The sequence below is a fragment of the Caretta caretta genome, chromosome 6 (assembly GCF_965140235.1).
Source record: "Caretta caretta isolate rCarCar2 chromosome 6, rCarCar1.hap1, whole genome shotgun sequence".
NCBI lineage: Eukaryota > Metazoa > Chordata > Testudines > Cheloniidae > Caretta > Caretta caretta.
Window position 1 is genome coordinate 17437898 of NC_134211.1, and position 14559 is coordinate 17452456.

Here is a 14559-nt window from a genome sequence, read left to right on the forward strand (position 1 = left end):
GGGGCTCCCTAGCCGACCCAACGGGAGCTGCTAAGGGGAAAAAGTTTACAATGACTGTGCATGCAGCATGCGCACACCTGACTGGAATCGACGTGAACAAGCACTCGAAGAAGAATGTCATTCCTGAAACTCCCTGAGTGATTTGCTGCAAACTTTTTTGAAGAACTGAGCCTCCAGATGAGATGTGGTATAGGAATTTTCAAGTTGATTGGTTTGGCTGTGGTGGAGTGGATTGACAAATCATGCTTTTAAGAGGAAGCTAGCTTCAACCTTAACTCGACATACGGAGTAGCCTCCGTTCACAACGTACTAAACCAAGAGGAGAGAGACTCTATTAGAGGAAGAAGGAGTCACAATCCAGACACATTAGGGATTATCTTAAAAAAAAAAAAAAAAAAGTCTCTGCTATATGGAGCACTCTGGGCAAGCTAGGAGGTGGCAGGCTGGCCCTTGGGTGGGAGTCACCCTGTGGGCAAGTGGAGGCTGGAAGATCCCCTGGGTCTGGGGCAATTCTAGTTCACGTCTGCTTTCCAATCCCTTTCTCATGAAGCCTTTAGAGAAGCAGCAGAAGCCCGGAATGTCTGGATCATTAGTCTTTCCCCGTCTCCCTCATACCCAAAGTGCAAATGGCACTGAAAGCCAGATTCACAAAAGTCCTAAGGGTTACCATTGATCTCCAGCTCCCCGTAACGGTTCCTGTACCAGAGCAGCATATTCAAGCGGCACTTCACATAGATCACAGCCATGAGCAGCAGCAGCCCCAGGATGAGGAGGGCTGCCAGCACTGCACTCACATGTCCAGCAGCTTCTGCAATTACAGGGAAGGGCATTTTCAGTACATTTAGCATTTGAACTAAAGGAATTTATACCTTGGTGAATGAGGAATTTGGGGTAGGTTATGGTCTGCAGAGGGAAGAACTGAACAGAGGTTACTGGCCTCAAAGCTCTTAGCTAAAACCACGTGTTGTCAGATTACAATCTAGTAAAACAGTTGAAGCGTCTGCCTGTGGATGCTGCCCTGCACGTACATGGGATGGACTCTCATCTAATGGGTTTTTTACAGCTCTAGCCACCAACGTGAAGAGTGGCTCAGCTGCCTCAGCTTAAAGAAGGATCACAGTGATCGGTGATACAGGCTCCGTGATCTAAAGGGGCCCCCAAACACTGTGACAGCAGCCTAGAAACAGATGAGAGGGTTTGGGGTCCAGGATATTTGGTGCTTCCTGGCTACAGTCAGTCACAGTGTCAGAGCTGAATTCTCCTTCTTCAGAATGGGACTAATGAATCCCTTGACTATGGCATCCATGCCTGCACGCACGCACACCACAAATCTGGAGAGACTATGTTCAGTTGGGCTGAATCCAGAGATTCCCCATCATCAACTCCTTCTCACAGTTCTTTAAAACAAAGAAGTCTTGACCTAAGTGACTAGCCTCCTGGAGGCAGCCCCTTCTCCAGGGCTTCAGGTTACGGTGCCATCATATGGCACCATATTCTGTCAGTATATTGAAAGAGAGCATCTTTACATAATAAAGCCCCCTTTGCTCCCCCCCTCCCCCATGCCAATAGCGTCTCATTGCTGGAGGGTTTACTTTCAAAAGAGCAACAGCTGCGAAAATTTGGCAGTAAGTTTAGGACTTGCCGCAGCAAGTCCCTGAAAGGGTTAACGCACACTGCATGTTCCTTTAAACCCAAGAGCTAATCAAAGTAGGTCCTGCCACTCAGTGTCCTGGCTGGGCAATTCCACACACACAGTGGCTGTGTTATTACTCAGTGTATGCAGCATGGCAAGCAGGACTGCTCCAGAAGGGGGGTTCCAAAGTATCCTCTTGCTCACAGGGCAGAGATCCAAGGGAGTCTTGACAAGCCCACCGTGAAAGTCTCACTGCTAAACTGACTTCATGCTCTGGTTATTTCATTACTGCCAAAACAACAGCCTCTTCACTCTACAGCCAGGCTGCCCGAGGACTAGTCAGCCTCAGCCCTGCAGCAATCCCAGGGCCGTCCTTCCCTGTTTAACAGGTATGGTGTGAGTGCGACACAACAGTGGGTTTATGGACTCTGATTAGGGCTGCAGACTTGTCATAACAGATTTTAAATCAAAAATCATGGAGCAGGCATGGTAAATTTAGTAAAAGTCATGGGGCTTGTGACTTGGGTAAAAAATGCTGCAACAAATGAGGGGGGAGCTGGAGCATGAGCCAGCCCCACACTAACCCTACAACAGTGGCTCATGTCCTTCAGAGCTGGGCCTGGTTCTGGGCTCTGTGACCCCCTCGCTCCTGTCAAGTTACAATGCCACTCAATCAGATGTGATCTGGATGCCCCCCGGCATGATGGAGGGGCAGCCGGGCCAAACCTGGGCAGTACTGTGACCCTATGTGCCAGGTTGCAATGTCCAGGATGTGGAGCAGGGCCCAGCTGCAGCAGCTACCGCTGCAGAGTGAGTTTATTAAAATCACGGACAGAAAGAGAAATCCGAGACAAACAGGAAAATCACAGTATCCAAGAGGTTCTTCCCACTGTGACAAATCTGGAGCCCTAACTATGTGTGTCTGAGGTCCACTGAGGTCCCACTGTGTGTCTGAGGTCAAGATCTCCCTAGATTCCATTTCAGAGGAACAGCCGTGTTAGTCTGTATTCGCAAAAAGAAAAGGAGTACTTGTGGCACCTTAGAGACTAACCAATTTATTTGAGCATGAGCTTTCGTGAGCTACAGCTCACTTCATCAGATGCATACCGTGGAAACTGCAGCAGACTTTATATATACACAGAGAATATGAAACAATACCTCCTCCCACCCCACTGTCCTGTTGGTAAGCTGGTAAGCAGGACAGTGGGGTGGGAGGAGGTATTGTTTCATATTCTCTGTGTATATATAAAGTCTGCTGCAGTTTCCACGGTATGCATCTGATGAAGTGAGCTGTAGCTCACGAAAGCTCATGCTCAAATAAATTGGTTAGTCTCTAAGGTGCCACAAGTACTCCTTTTCTTTTTGCTAGATTCCATTGGAATTTATTTTTAGGGGGGGCATTTTTTTACTCTGGACAGCCTGTGAGGCACTCAGCATCTCTCACTCAGTCTGCAATATTAGAGCTAGTTACTGTGAAAGTGTTAGTCAGGATATTCAAGTTACTCCCAACTCATCTCAGAAATACCTGTAGCATTCTCTTTCCACCATAGACTGGCCAAACCTTGTTGAAAGGCCTTATCCAGTAGACACCACCACAAATGGTATAGTAACCCCTTCCTTGCACCATTATCAGCGTGCTGTAAATGCCCAAAGAGCTACCTGATCTCTGTAGTGTGAAAGTGGCTGTGGTATTCCTAACCCAGCAGGCAAACACACCGTAGTCCTCGTCGCTTGTCAGGTTCACCCCCAGAAGGCTGGACATGAACTTCTCTGTTCCGTTATCACTGATCCTGAGGGACAAAAGAGGCTAGCATCAGTGCAGTGCTACAGGGTACACTTTCATGGAAATGGTTTCCTATTTTAACTAGGAGACTGAAGAGAACAAGAAGGAGCTTCCAGTTAGGGTTCTACACGTAGCCGACAGGAACTCGGTTTTGTCATTCTGCTATACTGTAGGGAACAATTCAGCCTGGAAAGGGAGAAGGACTGGATAGAAGGATAGTGCTGTCCACCTCTAAGCTCTGATAGGATTCTGTGATCTTCTTGAATGTCTTTACTTTAGAGTTAGCCTTTTGTTCCTTTACACACTAAATCATTAGCCAGGGTCCAGTTCAGCAGGAATCCACCTTGCACTTAGAGACCAAAGCCAAGATTTTAAAAAATAGCATCCTAAAGTCAGCATCCTAATAGTCATCCTAAATCTATAATTAGAATCTAACTTTCAGTGGCAGGAAAGCCTTCAAAAAGGTAGGAATTGCTTTGCTGGACTTCCCATTGCCTGGCCAACAAAGGAGATGGATAAGTGTGTCTGTGTGTGTGTGCACACACCCCCTCTCGGCTAACAATGACCTCCAACAAGGAAGAACTTCAGATGACTTGCCTAAGATGGGTTAAGCTGCTGGCCCTACTTTCCATTCATGCGTGGCCATCATCACACCCCTCATAGCTGCAACTCCTGCTGGCAACAGGGATAATGTACTTGGCTGCAGTGTAGAAGTGGCCCAGGGTTCAACGTGCTGCTAGCCTTGTGTCTTTAGCTCTCTCAAACCAGTATGCCCCTCTGGGAGCAGGGAACATGCTCCAGTAGAAAAGAGTTTTTGCAAGTGAAACACCACAAAGCTCAGGCTAACTACTGTTAAGCAAGGAGACCTGTTGGGAGCTGTTGAAAGCTCTATGGTTTTCACAGTGGAGCAGCAAAAGGTTAGCTAGTAGATATGCCTCTGTAACTGAGGGAAAAATACACAGGGCCAGATTCTGCTCCCACTGACTCTAGTGTCCTACTCAATGGAGCTTCGCCGATCACAGTGGCTTTATTCTGGTGGCACTGACATCAGAATCTGAGCCAGAGCATGTAGCAGCCCTCGGACCCCACACTTTGTGCTGCAGAGAGTATTGTGTTTAATTCACTGAGCCATAATATAAAACGGGCAGAAACATCAGCTGGCCTACATGCTTTGTGGGGCTTGGTTTGTTTTTTTTCCACATCGTGCTTCACTGTTTATCTGTGTCTATGGAATTACAATTTTTAGAACATACCTTAGAGAAAGAGGATAAATAGAACAGTGTGCTTGTACTCCAGAGACATGAGTTCAAATCTTGTGTCAGTCACAAATTAATAGATGTTGGGTGATCTTGGCCACTTCTCAGTTGTACCCAACCTCCACCTAAAAAGCTGACATCACTGGCATATTTCCTCAAGAGGCCCAGGATGGGAAGTGTGAGTCAGGACTGAAGTGCCCTCAGATGTAGAGGGAAGGCCAGGACTGGAATAGCAAGGGTGCTGCAGATCAAGACTGATCAACTCAGGGGTGTGAAATAGCTCTGCCCCCCTCCCACCTCAAGCAATGCAAGTTTTTGCATTGTCCACACCAGCACTTCCGCTTCTCGCCAAGGAAGAGTAATTATGCAGACAGAAGAGTGCTCTCCCGTCGGCATATTGCGTCTTCGCCAGATGTGCTGCAGCTGCGCTGATGTAGCGCTGTGGTGTAGACTTGCCCTCAGGTGCATTGTCTGAGCTGTGGACAAGACTAACGGGGTGTTCTAGGTCAGGACTCAAGTGCCCTGGCAGAGCTGTGGGTGGGCCTAGAAGAACAGAGGTGCTGCAGATGAGGTCTGAGGCGCACTAGCAGAGCTGTGCGGGGAAGCCAGGGCTAGAAAGGGACGTGGCTTGGATCGGCACTTTGGCTAAGAGGATGTCTTGCTGGAGGTTTGAGCAATGGTACCCTGGGGTCCAGGACTCATCTGAAGTTGACCTTATCGATAGGAAACTGCTCAGTGGAGACTCTGTTATTGATTGTGGGTCCAGAACTCCCAGTGAACGGTGGCTCACTGGATGCATGAATGCTATTTAAGCAATGATTGAAGCAATTTGCCCTGCCTGTCAGTAGCCACCTCAGTGCCTCTTTCTATTTATAGACAGGTCAGATTCCTTACCAGTCTTTTTCCTCGCTGGTGTATTGGCTGCTCTCTTTGCCTAGCCAGTGGCCATCTTTCATCCATTGCAGGACGCGGTTGCAGTGCTGCTGAAAGGGCAGCCGCACAGTACAGTTCAGTGTTATCTGGCTTCCCAAGGCAGGCTCCAAAGTCTGGTTGCTGGATGGGAAGAGGACTCCTGGAGGCACACTGCACAGATCTACACGGGAGGGGAAGGAAATGCTGAGAGAGAGAGTCTTTAAAGGGACAGCATCCATTTAAAAATAAGTCTCACATCTCTTCAGTTTACACCTAATATTAAATCCTTTCCTTTATAATAGAACAACATCTGTTTTCTCCTGTCTTCCTTTGTGCCTCTGACAGCACTCTCTAAAGTCAGTCAGTTCTGCACCCGAAATGAAGAACTTGGTCACATGGTTAGTAAAATGAGTAGCAGATCCACATTGCCGATAATACAGACATGCAAAATGCCCCAACTGCCCAGCCATACAGTCTGTTTGTAACACACTGGTGTAGGGTGTGTGGCCATGTTTTTCCCCCTCAGCACCTGGTTCCCAATGACTAGACCAGCCTCCTACTTGCTAACAAAATGCCTCCTATAGCACAAGGCGTAGGGAATTGTGTTGAAGGTTTCCCCACAGACAACTAAGGTGTCTAGGCTGTGTTGTGCACATGTGCAGTGTGTTACACCTTTTGTTAGTGAAAGTTGGTTAAAATGTGTCACTTCTGAAATGACAATGATACATACAGAGCAAGTGACTTTCACTCACATTTGCACCCATATTTGCCATTTCCTCTCCAGCTCTAAGGATTAGTGCAGACCATGGCAAAGAGCTACTTGCCCTCTAAAAGAGGCAATGTCTTGGGAGCTGAGCAGTGGGCGGCAGCATCATGCCCTATCTCCTCATGGCTGCTGCTTTTCCTCTTCAAAGCAGCAGCCTCCTCTCTGTGCCCGACTCAACTCCCACTGCAGTCAAGAGTAATATTGCAAAGGGAATTGAGGCGTTTGACCCTTCACAGCTGGTGCAAGAGCCTTTTCCTCTGCATTTTGCACCATCTGTAATGGCTTCCCTGTACTGCTCCACCTCGTCGAATCTATGTCACAAACCACTTTACTCCCCTGTCCCCCTCTCCTGTGTTGCTCATTCGCTATTTCATTCTGTCAAAGCACAGCTCGTGAGGCTTGCAGCCTTTGCTTCCTCCTCAGTTATGTTTCCATACCAGTGAGTAGTCAGGGGACTGTGTATACTTGCTCTTTATCACCTCCATTTAGGATTTATTTTGGTCCCTGCTGCTGCCCTAGTTTCTTTTTAAATTCAGTGAACAGATGCTCGGAAATGGGTGAGTATTTAGTGGGGGAGGTGGATTACATTACACTATAAGTATTGTTTTAATACTTCCTGTCAAAGCAAAGCTACCTATGCAAGGGCACTTATTCCTGCAATTCCCCCCTCCTACACTCATGGAGGTTTGCTTGCTGAGCATCAGAGGCGCAGAATAGGACACCCTGTGTGTGTGTCTAATAAGCCAGAAGTAACATAAGCAGTCAAACGGCCTCTTCTGAAGCACAGCAATATTACTCCCTGCAACAGCCAGCAGGAGGCATCAGTGTTTCAAGCCAGGTATTTAATCTTGGCTCTGCAGCTATATTTGTGGGTGACTTCCCCCAGCCCTACCTTCCATGGTCAGCCTGATGGTGCAGGAGGCGTTTCTGTGGCCGTTCAGGTAGAGTGTGCAGGTATAGTTCCCAGCACCGCCAGCCTGCAGACACTGGAAGGTGGCGTGCTGCGCAGGTGGCTCTGTGCGGAGGGGTGCAGCAGGTTGCAGTCTTTGCTCCACAGGAGGTTAAAGTCTGAGCTGGACCGGAGGAGCTAGAGGCTCAGCTCGTCCAGCGGACAGAACAAATGATTACCAGGCTCCTGCTGCCTCTACACATTGCGATCATTGAAGCGGTCGAGGTCCTGGCAGGACAGATCCAAGGCTAGTGGGAATGACACAGGAATAAGTTAGAAATGAAATACACTGGGTTAAAATGTAACAGCTTGCACAGTTAGTAGCATGCTCCACACACACTGTGGAGGCGGGATGGGCAATCAATGTTCCCCACTACCAGGCGTACTGCAGAGATGACAAATGTCTGCTGGGCCGGCTGAAAGAAACTAGTTATTTGTATTATAACTAGTCTGTATTATTTGTGTTGTATTATAGTAGCACATAGAGGTCCCAAGCAAGACTGTGTTAGGTGCTATACATACAGGAAGAGACAGACCCGCCGCAGAGAGCATAGATTCCTAACAGATAAGCCGGACAAAGGAAGGGTTATTATCCCCATTTTACAGATGGGAAAACTGAGCCTCAGGCACTAAGTGACTTGCCCAAGTTCATGCAGGAAGCCTGTGGCAGAACAGGGAACAGAGCCTACCTCTCCTGAGTTCCCATCCAGGGACTTAATTCCTCCCTGGAATAAGTGTGGACTGGCTGACATCAGCACTGTAGAGAGTGGAGAACAAATCTTCACCTGGCAGGTGATCAGGCAGGTGCCATGAGAAGGAATCAAGGGCATGGCTGGCAGATAAAGGCTCTGCAAGTAAAATTGCTAATGGGATGCTTCTAATCCTAGACCTACTGACTTCTCCAAGACACAGGAGGTTACACAATAGCTCTTAATGCCATTACTAACCCAGTCTCTAGCACGGCCAGGTTTATTCTATGGAAGTTTTGTCAGACCCATATCTTCTAGCTGACCTTCAAGCCCTCTGCCTTGTCTCCCTCTGTAGTAAAACCCCCACCACACTTCCAAAGCAGCACTAGCTGGGGCAGGTTTCCGAGGCAGGGCTGGGTACCTGCTGATATGTAAACATCAAAACCTGCTAGCTTTGCTTGCTGTGCAAACACTGTGGAGCCAGAATCTACCTAGAGCCTGCAGGAGAAAGTGTTGCTACTCCCCCAAAGGGGCTGAGCACACACCCAGCCTGCCTGGAGGTGGAGGGAGAGCAAACTAAAGCAGACCAGGTTTTGCGTGGTCCTGCTGCAGGGCAGGGCTGACGACCCCCTCTCCTCCTTTTACCGTACAGCCACGTGGATTTCAGCCACACAGACATTGAATTCAATGCAGGAGTGTCCCCAAAAGGAGTTTCTTTTCCCCGTGGGTTTCCTGCCCAGACCTCTCATTCCTCATTTAACCTAGGCCAAGCTCAGCTGTAGTGCTTCAGCTGTCCAAGATTCTGGGGACTGATCAATCCTAGAAATCAGATGAGGGTGAGGAACAAATCCCACTGCCCTGGAGGCAAACATGGAGTCATCCCCTGAGATGTCTTCTCCAGGGCTCTGGCCAAGCCACTTTTAATAACTCAAACAATGAGGCTTTCACCACGCCCCCTCCTAGCAGGCTGCACCGGGCTCAAATGGATCTCAGTGGAAGGACATCCTGGCTGCCCTTCAGCTGAAACTTTCCTTTGTTCAGTTCCAGCTCATCACTATTACTTCTACACCCCCTCCCTCCCAAACCACCCAAAACCGTTTCACTTCCCCCTGGGCCTTTGTACCCTTCAGATCCTAATAGACTGCCCCCTATCCAGCCAGCATGAGTTCTCACTGTAATCGAACCAAATCTCCCTAGTTCGCCATCTTCTTGCATAAATCGTTTTTTTCAGCCCTTTAAGTATTTTAATCACTACTACCCGCCACTTAATGAAACTGAGGGGAATCCCTGTGTGTGCTCAGATTACAACAGATAGGAGAACTATCAGCTCACTGCATTTGTGGGTAACAGCTGCACATTCAGGTTCTCTCTCTCCCTCTCTCTCTCATCACTGTCCAAAATGTGTGAGATGAGTGGGCTGTGGAGCTAAACATCGGCTATGGCCCTCCACATCCCATCAGTGATGCAGGAGAAGGAGATGAGGCAGAAGCCTTCCCTTTCAGCTGATCTAAGCAAGCTCTAACTCCTCCTCATAGCTTGGGACAAGCCCCCTGCTGCCCTGAAATTTCACCAGCCAGTCCTATGTTGCTGACTTCTACGTACAGTATAATCACTGCTTGCAGGAGAGAAGAGTGTGTGGTATTAAACCCAGATGCTGCAAACCTTCCTCCCCTGCAGGTGATGCTATACACACCCAGACAGTTCATCACAGGTCTTTCCTCCTGCATCTCTTCTGCAACCACCAGCTCAAAGGATTGGCCACCATGTGCGAAGACAAGAAGAGGGCAGGGGTGCTGGGAGCCACTGAATCACACTGTAAACCCTGTATAGCAGGGGTCCTCAAACTGGAGGCTGGGACCCCTCAGGGGGTGGTGAGGTTACTACATGGGGGGTCGCGAGCTGTCAGCCTCCACCCCAAACCCCGCTTTGCCTCCTGCATTTATAATGGTGTTAAATATATTTAAAAGTGTTTTTAATTTATAAGGGAGGGTCGCACTCAGAGGCTTGCCATGCGAAAGGGGTCACCAGTACAAAAGTTTGAGAACACTGCTGTATATGATGGAAACCACTTCAAGCCAGCACAGAGGGAGAACTGCTAGGGATGCACACCCCTCCTTTAGCACACGAAATCTTACCCTCCTTTCCTTTTCAATAAGTTAGCAGGTGATGACGATATCCAACTGGAATGGTCATGGTTTAAAATGTGGTTACAGCACAAAGCACTGTCACTTCACCAGCTAATAATGGTGCCCAGCAGAGAATCATAATTATCCATATTATTGTCCCAACCTCATAATCTTGGATCACTAATCTTGACACAAAATGCTTCACTAGTAAACCATACGCAGGCTGTGTCTACACTTAAAATGCTATAGCTGCTGGAGCGCTTCAGTGAAGACACTCAGTACAGTGATGGGAGAGTCTCCTGTAGTTAATCCACCTCCCCAAGAGGTTGTAGTTAGATCAATGGAAGAATTAGCACTGCCCTCATCAGGGGTTAGGTCGGGTTAACTACGTTGCTCAAGGGGGTGGATTTTCCATACCCCTGGACAACATAGCTGGGTTGACTTAACATTTTAGTGTCGAGCTGACTAGAGTTCCTTCTGATGGCTAGATCAGCCTTAAAGTAAAGTGGTTGACAGCTGCACTGTTGGCGCTTCCAGCGTCACAAAGGACAGCACTTTCCAGCCAGACAACTGCCTCCAGCACAGAGCTTTGACTTGCCATTTGTAATTGAAGTCGTTAATTAAACGGTGTGCAGTTTATTTATAGTAACAAGTGCTGCATACCTGGTGACCTTTCATACAGTTGAGCAAAGTAAAGTGAGTGCAGTTTTCCTTTCAAGCAAAGAGACTGGGTGGGTGGGTGTGCACATCCGCATGCTAACTTACAGCCAGGCTGTAGAGGAAAGAGGTGTGAGAGTGGACATGCAAAGGAGCAAACAACAAAGAGGGATGTGTTCCAAAAACCACTAGGACAGATCTCTAGATGGTGAAAATCAACCCAGCTCCATTAAGTCAGTGAGCTGATCCTCATGTGTGAATGAAGGGGGAAGTCACACTACACTAAAGAAAAGGAGTACTTGTGGCACCTTAGAGACTAACAAATTTATTTGAGCATAAGCCTTCGTGAGCTACAGCTCACTTCATTGGATGCATTTAGTGGAAAATACAGTGGGGAGATTTATATACACAGAGAACATGAAACAATGGGTGTTACCATACACACCGTAACGAGAGTGGTCAGGTAAGGTGAGCTATTATCAGCAGAAGAAATCCCCCCCGCTCTCCTGCTGGTAATAGCTCACCTTACCTGATCACTCTCCTTACGGTGTGTATGGTAACACCCATTGTTTCATGTTCTCTGTGTATATAAATCTCCCCACTGTATTTTCCACTGAATGCATCCGATGAAGTGAGCTGTAGCTCATGAAAGCTTATGCTCAAATAAATTGGTTAGTCTCTAAGGTGCCACAAATACTTCTCTTTTTGCGGATACAGACTAACACGGCTGCTACTCTGAAACCTGTCACTACACTAAAGGTGGGCAAGAGAGGCATTGACACTTCTTATTGGATCAACAAATTAGTCAACATATACACAGTTTCAGGCCCAAATGGTCTGCAAAGTGTGAATAGTTTCTACGAAACCAGTCTAGGCAAGGTGGGATAGTTGATCTGCACTGATATACCTGAAGAACCTTCTTAATGCAAAAGCTTGTAGATTACAGTGTAATACTGGACCAACAAATAAACGGTGTTAACATTATCAGTGATTTTCCCAGGGCTAATACCACCATAAACACATCCTGCATAGCAGGAAGGGGCAGAGAGATAACCCTTATCTTAGTTTCTCTCGAATGGGCCCCACTCCTTGACACTCTTGATGCAAACTGCTTCTGAAGTTACAGCTTGGGACTGTGATGGCTCCTAGATAGTGTAGGTTTCCCAGGACTGAACTGTATCTGGGCTCACAAACTTCTCAACAAAGCTGCTTGAAGTTGAACCTTTCCCTGAAGAAACATTTTCCCTTTCTTATGAGATGGGAAGTGAAAGGATCTGTTGTTTACGGAGGTGAAGGTCTGGGGGCCTCAGGCTTTCATCTGGCTGGAACAGCAGCTACAGCTCCCTCTGCAGGGCTCTCCAAAGGAGACCAGATTATGGGTCAAGATACACCCAAAACACACTTATAATAGGTGCAGCTTTATCAACCAAAAAGTAAATTCCGAAGAAATAAGATAACCACACTCCTCTTTCACCTGTTCACAGCAGACAGGACAGACCCACGTGCCTCTGTAACAAATCTCTTCACAAATCCATTGTGATTGGGTGAGGGGCCTTTGGAATAGCAAGACAGCAGGAAGGAAAGTGCTGAAACAGGAACTTAATTGGCTGTAACTGGGAGGGGGCATGGAAGGGGCATGTGTTGGGAGCGTGCACTGCTGATGCAGGGTAAATCCAAGGTTCGGAACCCTTTTTCTAAACAGCTGCAGATGTTCAGACTCAGTCCAGTCATGTCTGGTAGAGGAGTTGATGGCTAACACTGTTTTGTTCCAGTGGGCCAGAATGAGGAAGTCTATGAAAGCTACAGCCTCTTCTGAGAGCTCAGACTCTTCCTAAAAGCCGGTCTTCGATCACTCAGACTTGGTGGAGGAGGGTCCTTCTATCCCCCTAGGTCCCATCCCTCAGAGTCACTACCAGGGCCCTCTTGCTCCTATCTCACAATGAGCATGAAATATTGCTGGCACAAAGTCCAAGCTGAAGGATGTTTAAGAGGAGGAGACCAATCCCTGCCTTGTGAATATCTCTCCTTATAACTCCTACCAACCACCACCCTGCCACGTGTGGGAACCCAGAGCTGACAGGTTAAAGAGCTGCTAGACTTGGGCAACGTACTCCAACCTTCAGCAGATGCTGCCCCCTCGTAAGCCAGTCAGAACCCTTCCCTCTGCCCCCTCCATCCCAATCAGAAATGCTTGCAGCTCAGTTTTGCTGGAGACGAATAATGTCAAGCTAGTAGCAGCCTTGGCTTTCTAGAGATGCCTCTCTTGTCATACAAGAAATGGGACAGATATAACATGTGATCCTGAGCTAACAAAGGCACAAAGTGCCCCCCACAATGTTCAATGGGGAACAAGCAGGGCACTAGGCAAGAGTTTAGGACAGTCAGATCAGCTCATGTAGTAGGAACCTACAAAGAGGCAAAGTCCAAGGTGCAGATGGCGACAGCTGGATTTTTCTGGAGCGAGAACACACATGTTGGTGTTATATATTTTTATAACATAGCAATCTGCTGCTAGGCAGGCAGCAAGGCCCCTACCTCCTCAATCTGGGGAGAGAAGGTAGCCCCAAGAGAATCACTTTGCTGCTGCTGACTGGCCCACTCCCAGGGTCTCCAAAAGCTGCATAAGCCAGACGAGGGGGTATCTCAGTGAGTTCCCCAGAATTATAGCTCAGTCTCTGCTTTCCTCTCCATAGTTTCAAGGGCCAGAGTTCTTGGGAAGTCAGTGGTGGAACAGCAATTTTATTGAGCTATGCTATAGTTTTATACTCTGTTGAGATGAGTTAAATCCAGTATTGCACGTTACAATTAAGGTGGCACTGCTGAAGTTTGGAAAGATAGTGCCATTTACTACAATGAGAAAAGGAGTACTTGTGGCACCTTAGAGACTACGGTTTAACATGGCTGCTACTCTGAAACCTGTCATTTACTACAATGGTGAGCTGCCACTTCTGAGAGGCAGGAAGCAGGAAGAAAGGCAGTTGACAGGGAAGCGCAAGGAGGAGGGGTTCAGGAAGTCACACAGGAGGGGAGCCAGGGTGTCAAGAAGCAGGGAATTGATGGGAAGCCTGTAAGTCAGGGGAATAACAGAGGCCTGCAGTATCATCCAGTGGGGATCACAGACTGAGAGCCCACAAGATCAAGCAGTGGGAAACACAGAGAAAAAGGATAGAAAGGATCAAACGGCAGGGAGTGGGTAAGGACCCCAAGGTCAAACAATCGAGATTGGTGCTAGAACAGAGCTCACGGGTATAACAGCAGTAACAGAAGAACCTGTGGGTTTTCACAGGAGGGATGGAAGAGAAACCACAGGGCCAAGCAGGTTAAAGGAGAGCAGCAGGGACCAGTGGGGCTGGGGAACCAAGGGGAAGGGGGAGAGTCTGTGGATCCAGCAGTCCCTGTTTCCTCTTCTAAGGGAGCAGAGTCTGCCTTTATCACCAAGCACCATACACAGCGACCCCCAGCCCCAAGCTCCCACTTTGCTCCACGTCACCTCTATTTGATCCTCACCTGGTGGGGCTGTGGTCCTTTCCTGCTCACTCCCTGCGGCAGCCTTGGGAAGGCAGAGGGCTGACAACACAGCTGTTACAGACAGAACAGAGGCCAGTCTCCCCTCCACCTTGGCTCCCTCTCAACGCAGTACTCTACAAAGAAGATAAGCACAGGGGGAAGGATTACCTTTCGGAGCAACCCTCTTCCAGCTTAAGGCAGAGGTCTCCAGACCGAACCAGGGGCACTGCACATGCTGCACACTCCCTGATCCCAGCCACCTTGCTCATGTGACCATCCAA

At 48.2% G+C, this 14559-nt stretch overlaps 1 protein-coding gene across 4 annotated transcripts in view; it reads right to left on the reverse strand.

The window, feature by feature from the left end:
- The window catches only part of SIGIRR (single Ig and TIR domain containing), a 31360-nt gene extending 16801 nt beyond the window's left edge, over positions 1–14559 (reverse strand). The window contains exons 1-5 of one of the 4 annotated variants that reach the window (XM_075129292.1): positions 14279–14559; positions 7243–7547; positions 5567–5765; positions 3350–3423; positions 668–808 (exon numbers count right to left, since the gene is read on the reverse strand). In XM_075129292.1, the coding sequence (XP_074985393.1) occupies positions 668–808; positions 3350–3423; positions 5567–5765; positions 7243–7249 (421 nt within the window). In that variant the 5' untranslated portion in view covers positions 7250–7547; positions 14279–14559. Of the gene's footprint in view, positions 1–667; positions 809–3292; positions 3424–5566; positions 5766–7242; positions 7548–14278 lie in introns of all 4 variants that reach the window. The other 3 variants (XM_048855181.2, XM_048855183.2, XM_075129291.1) reach the window with 3 other exon arrangements.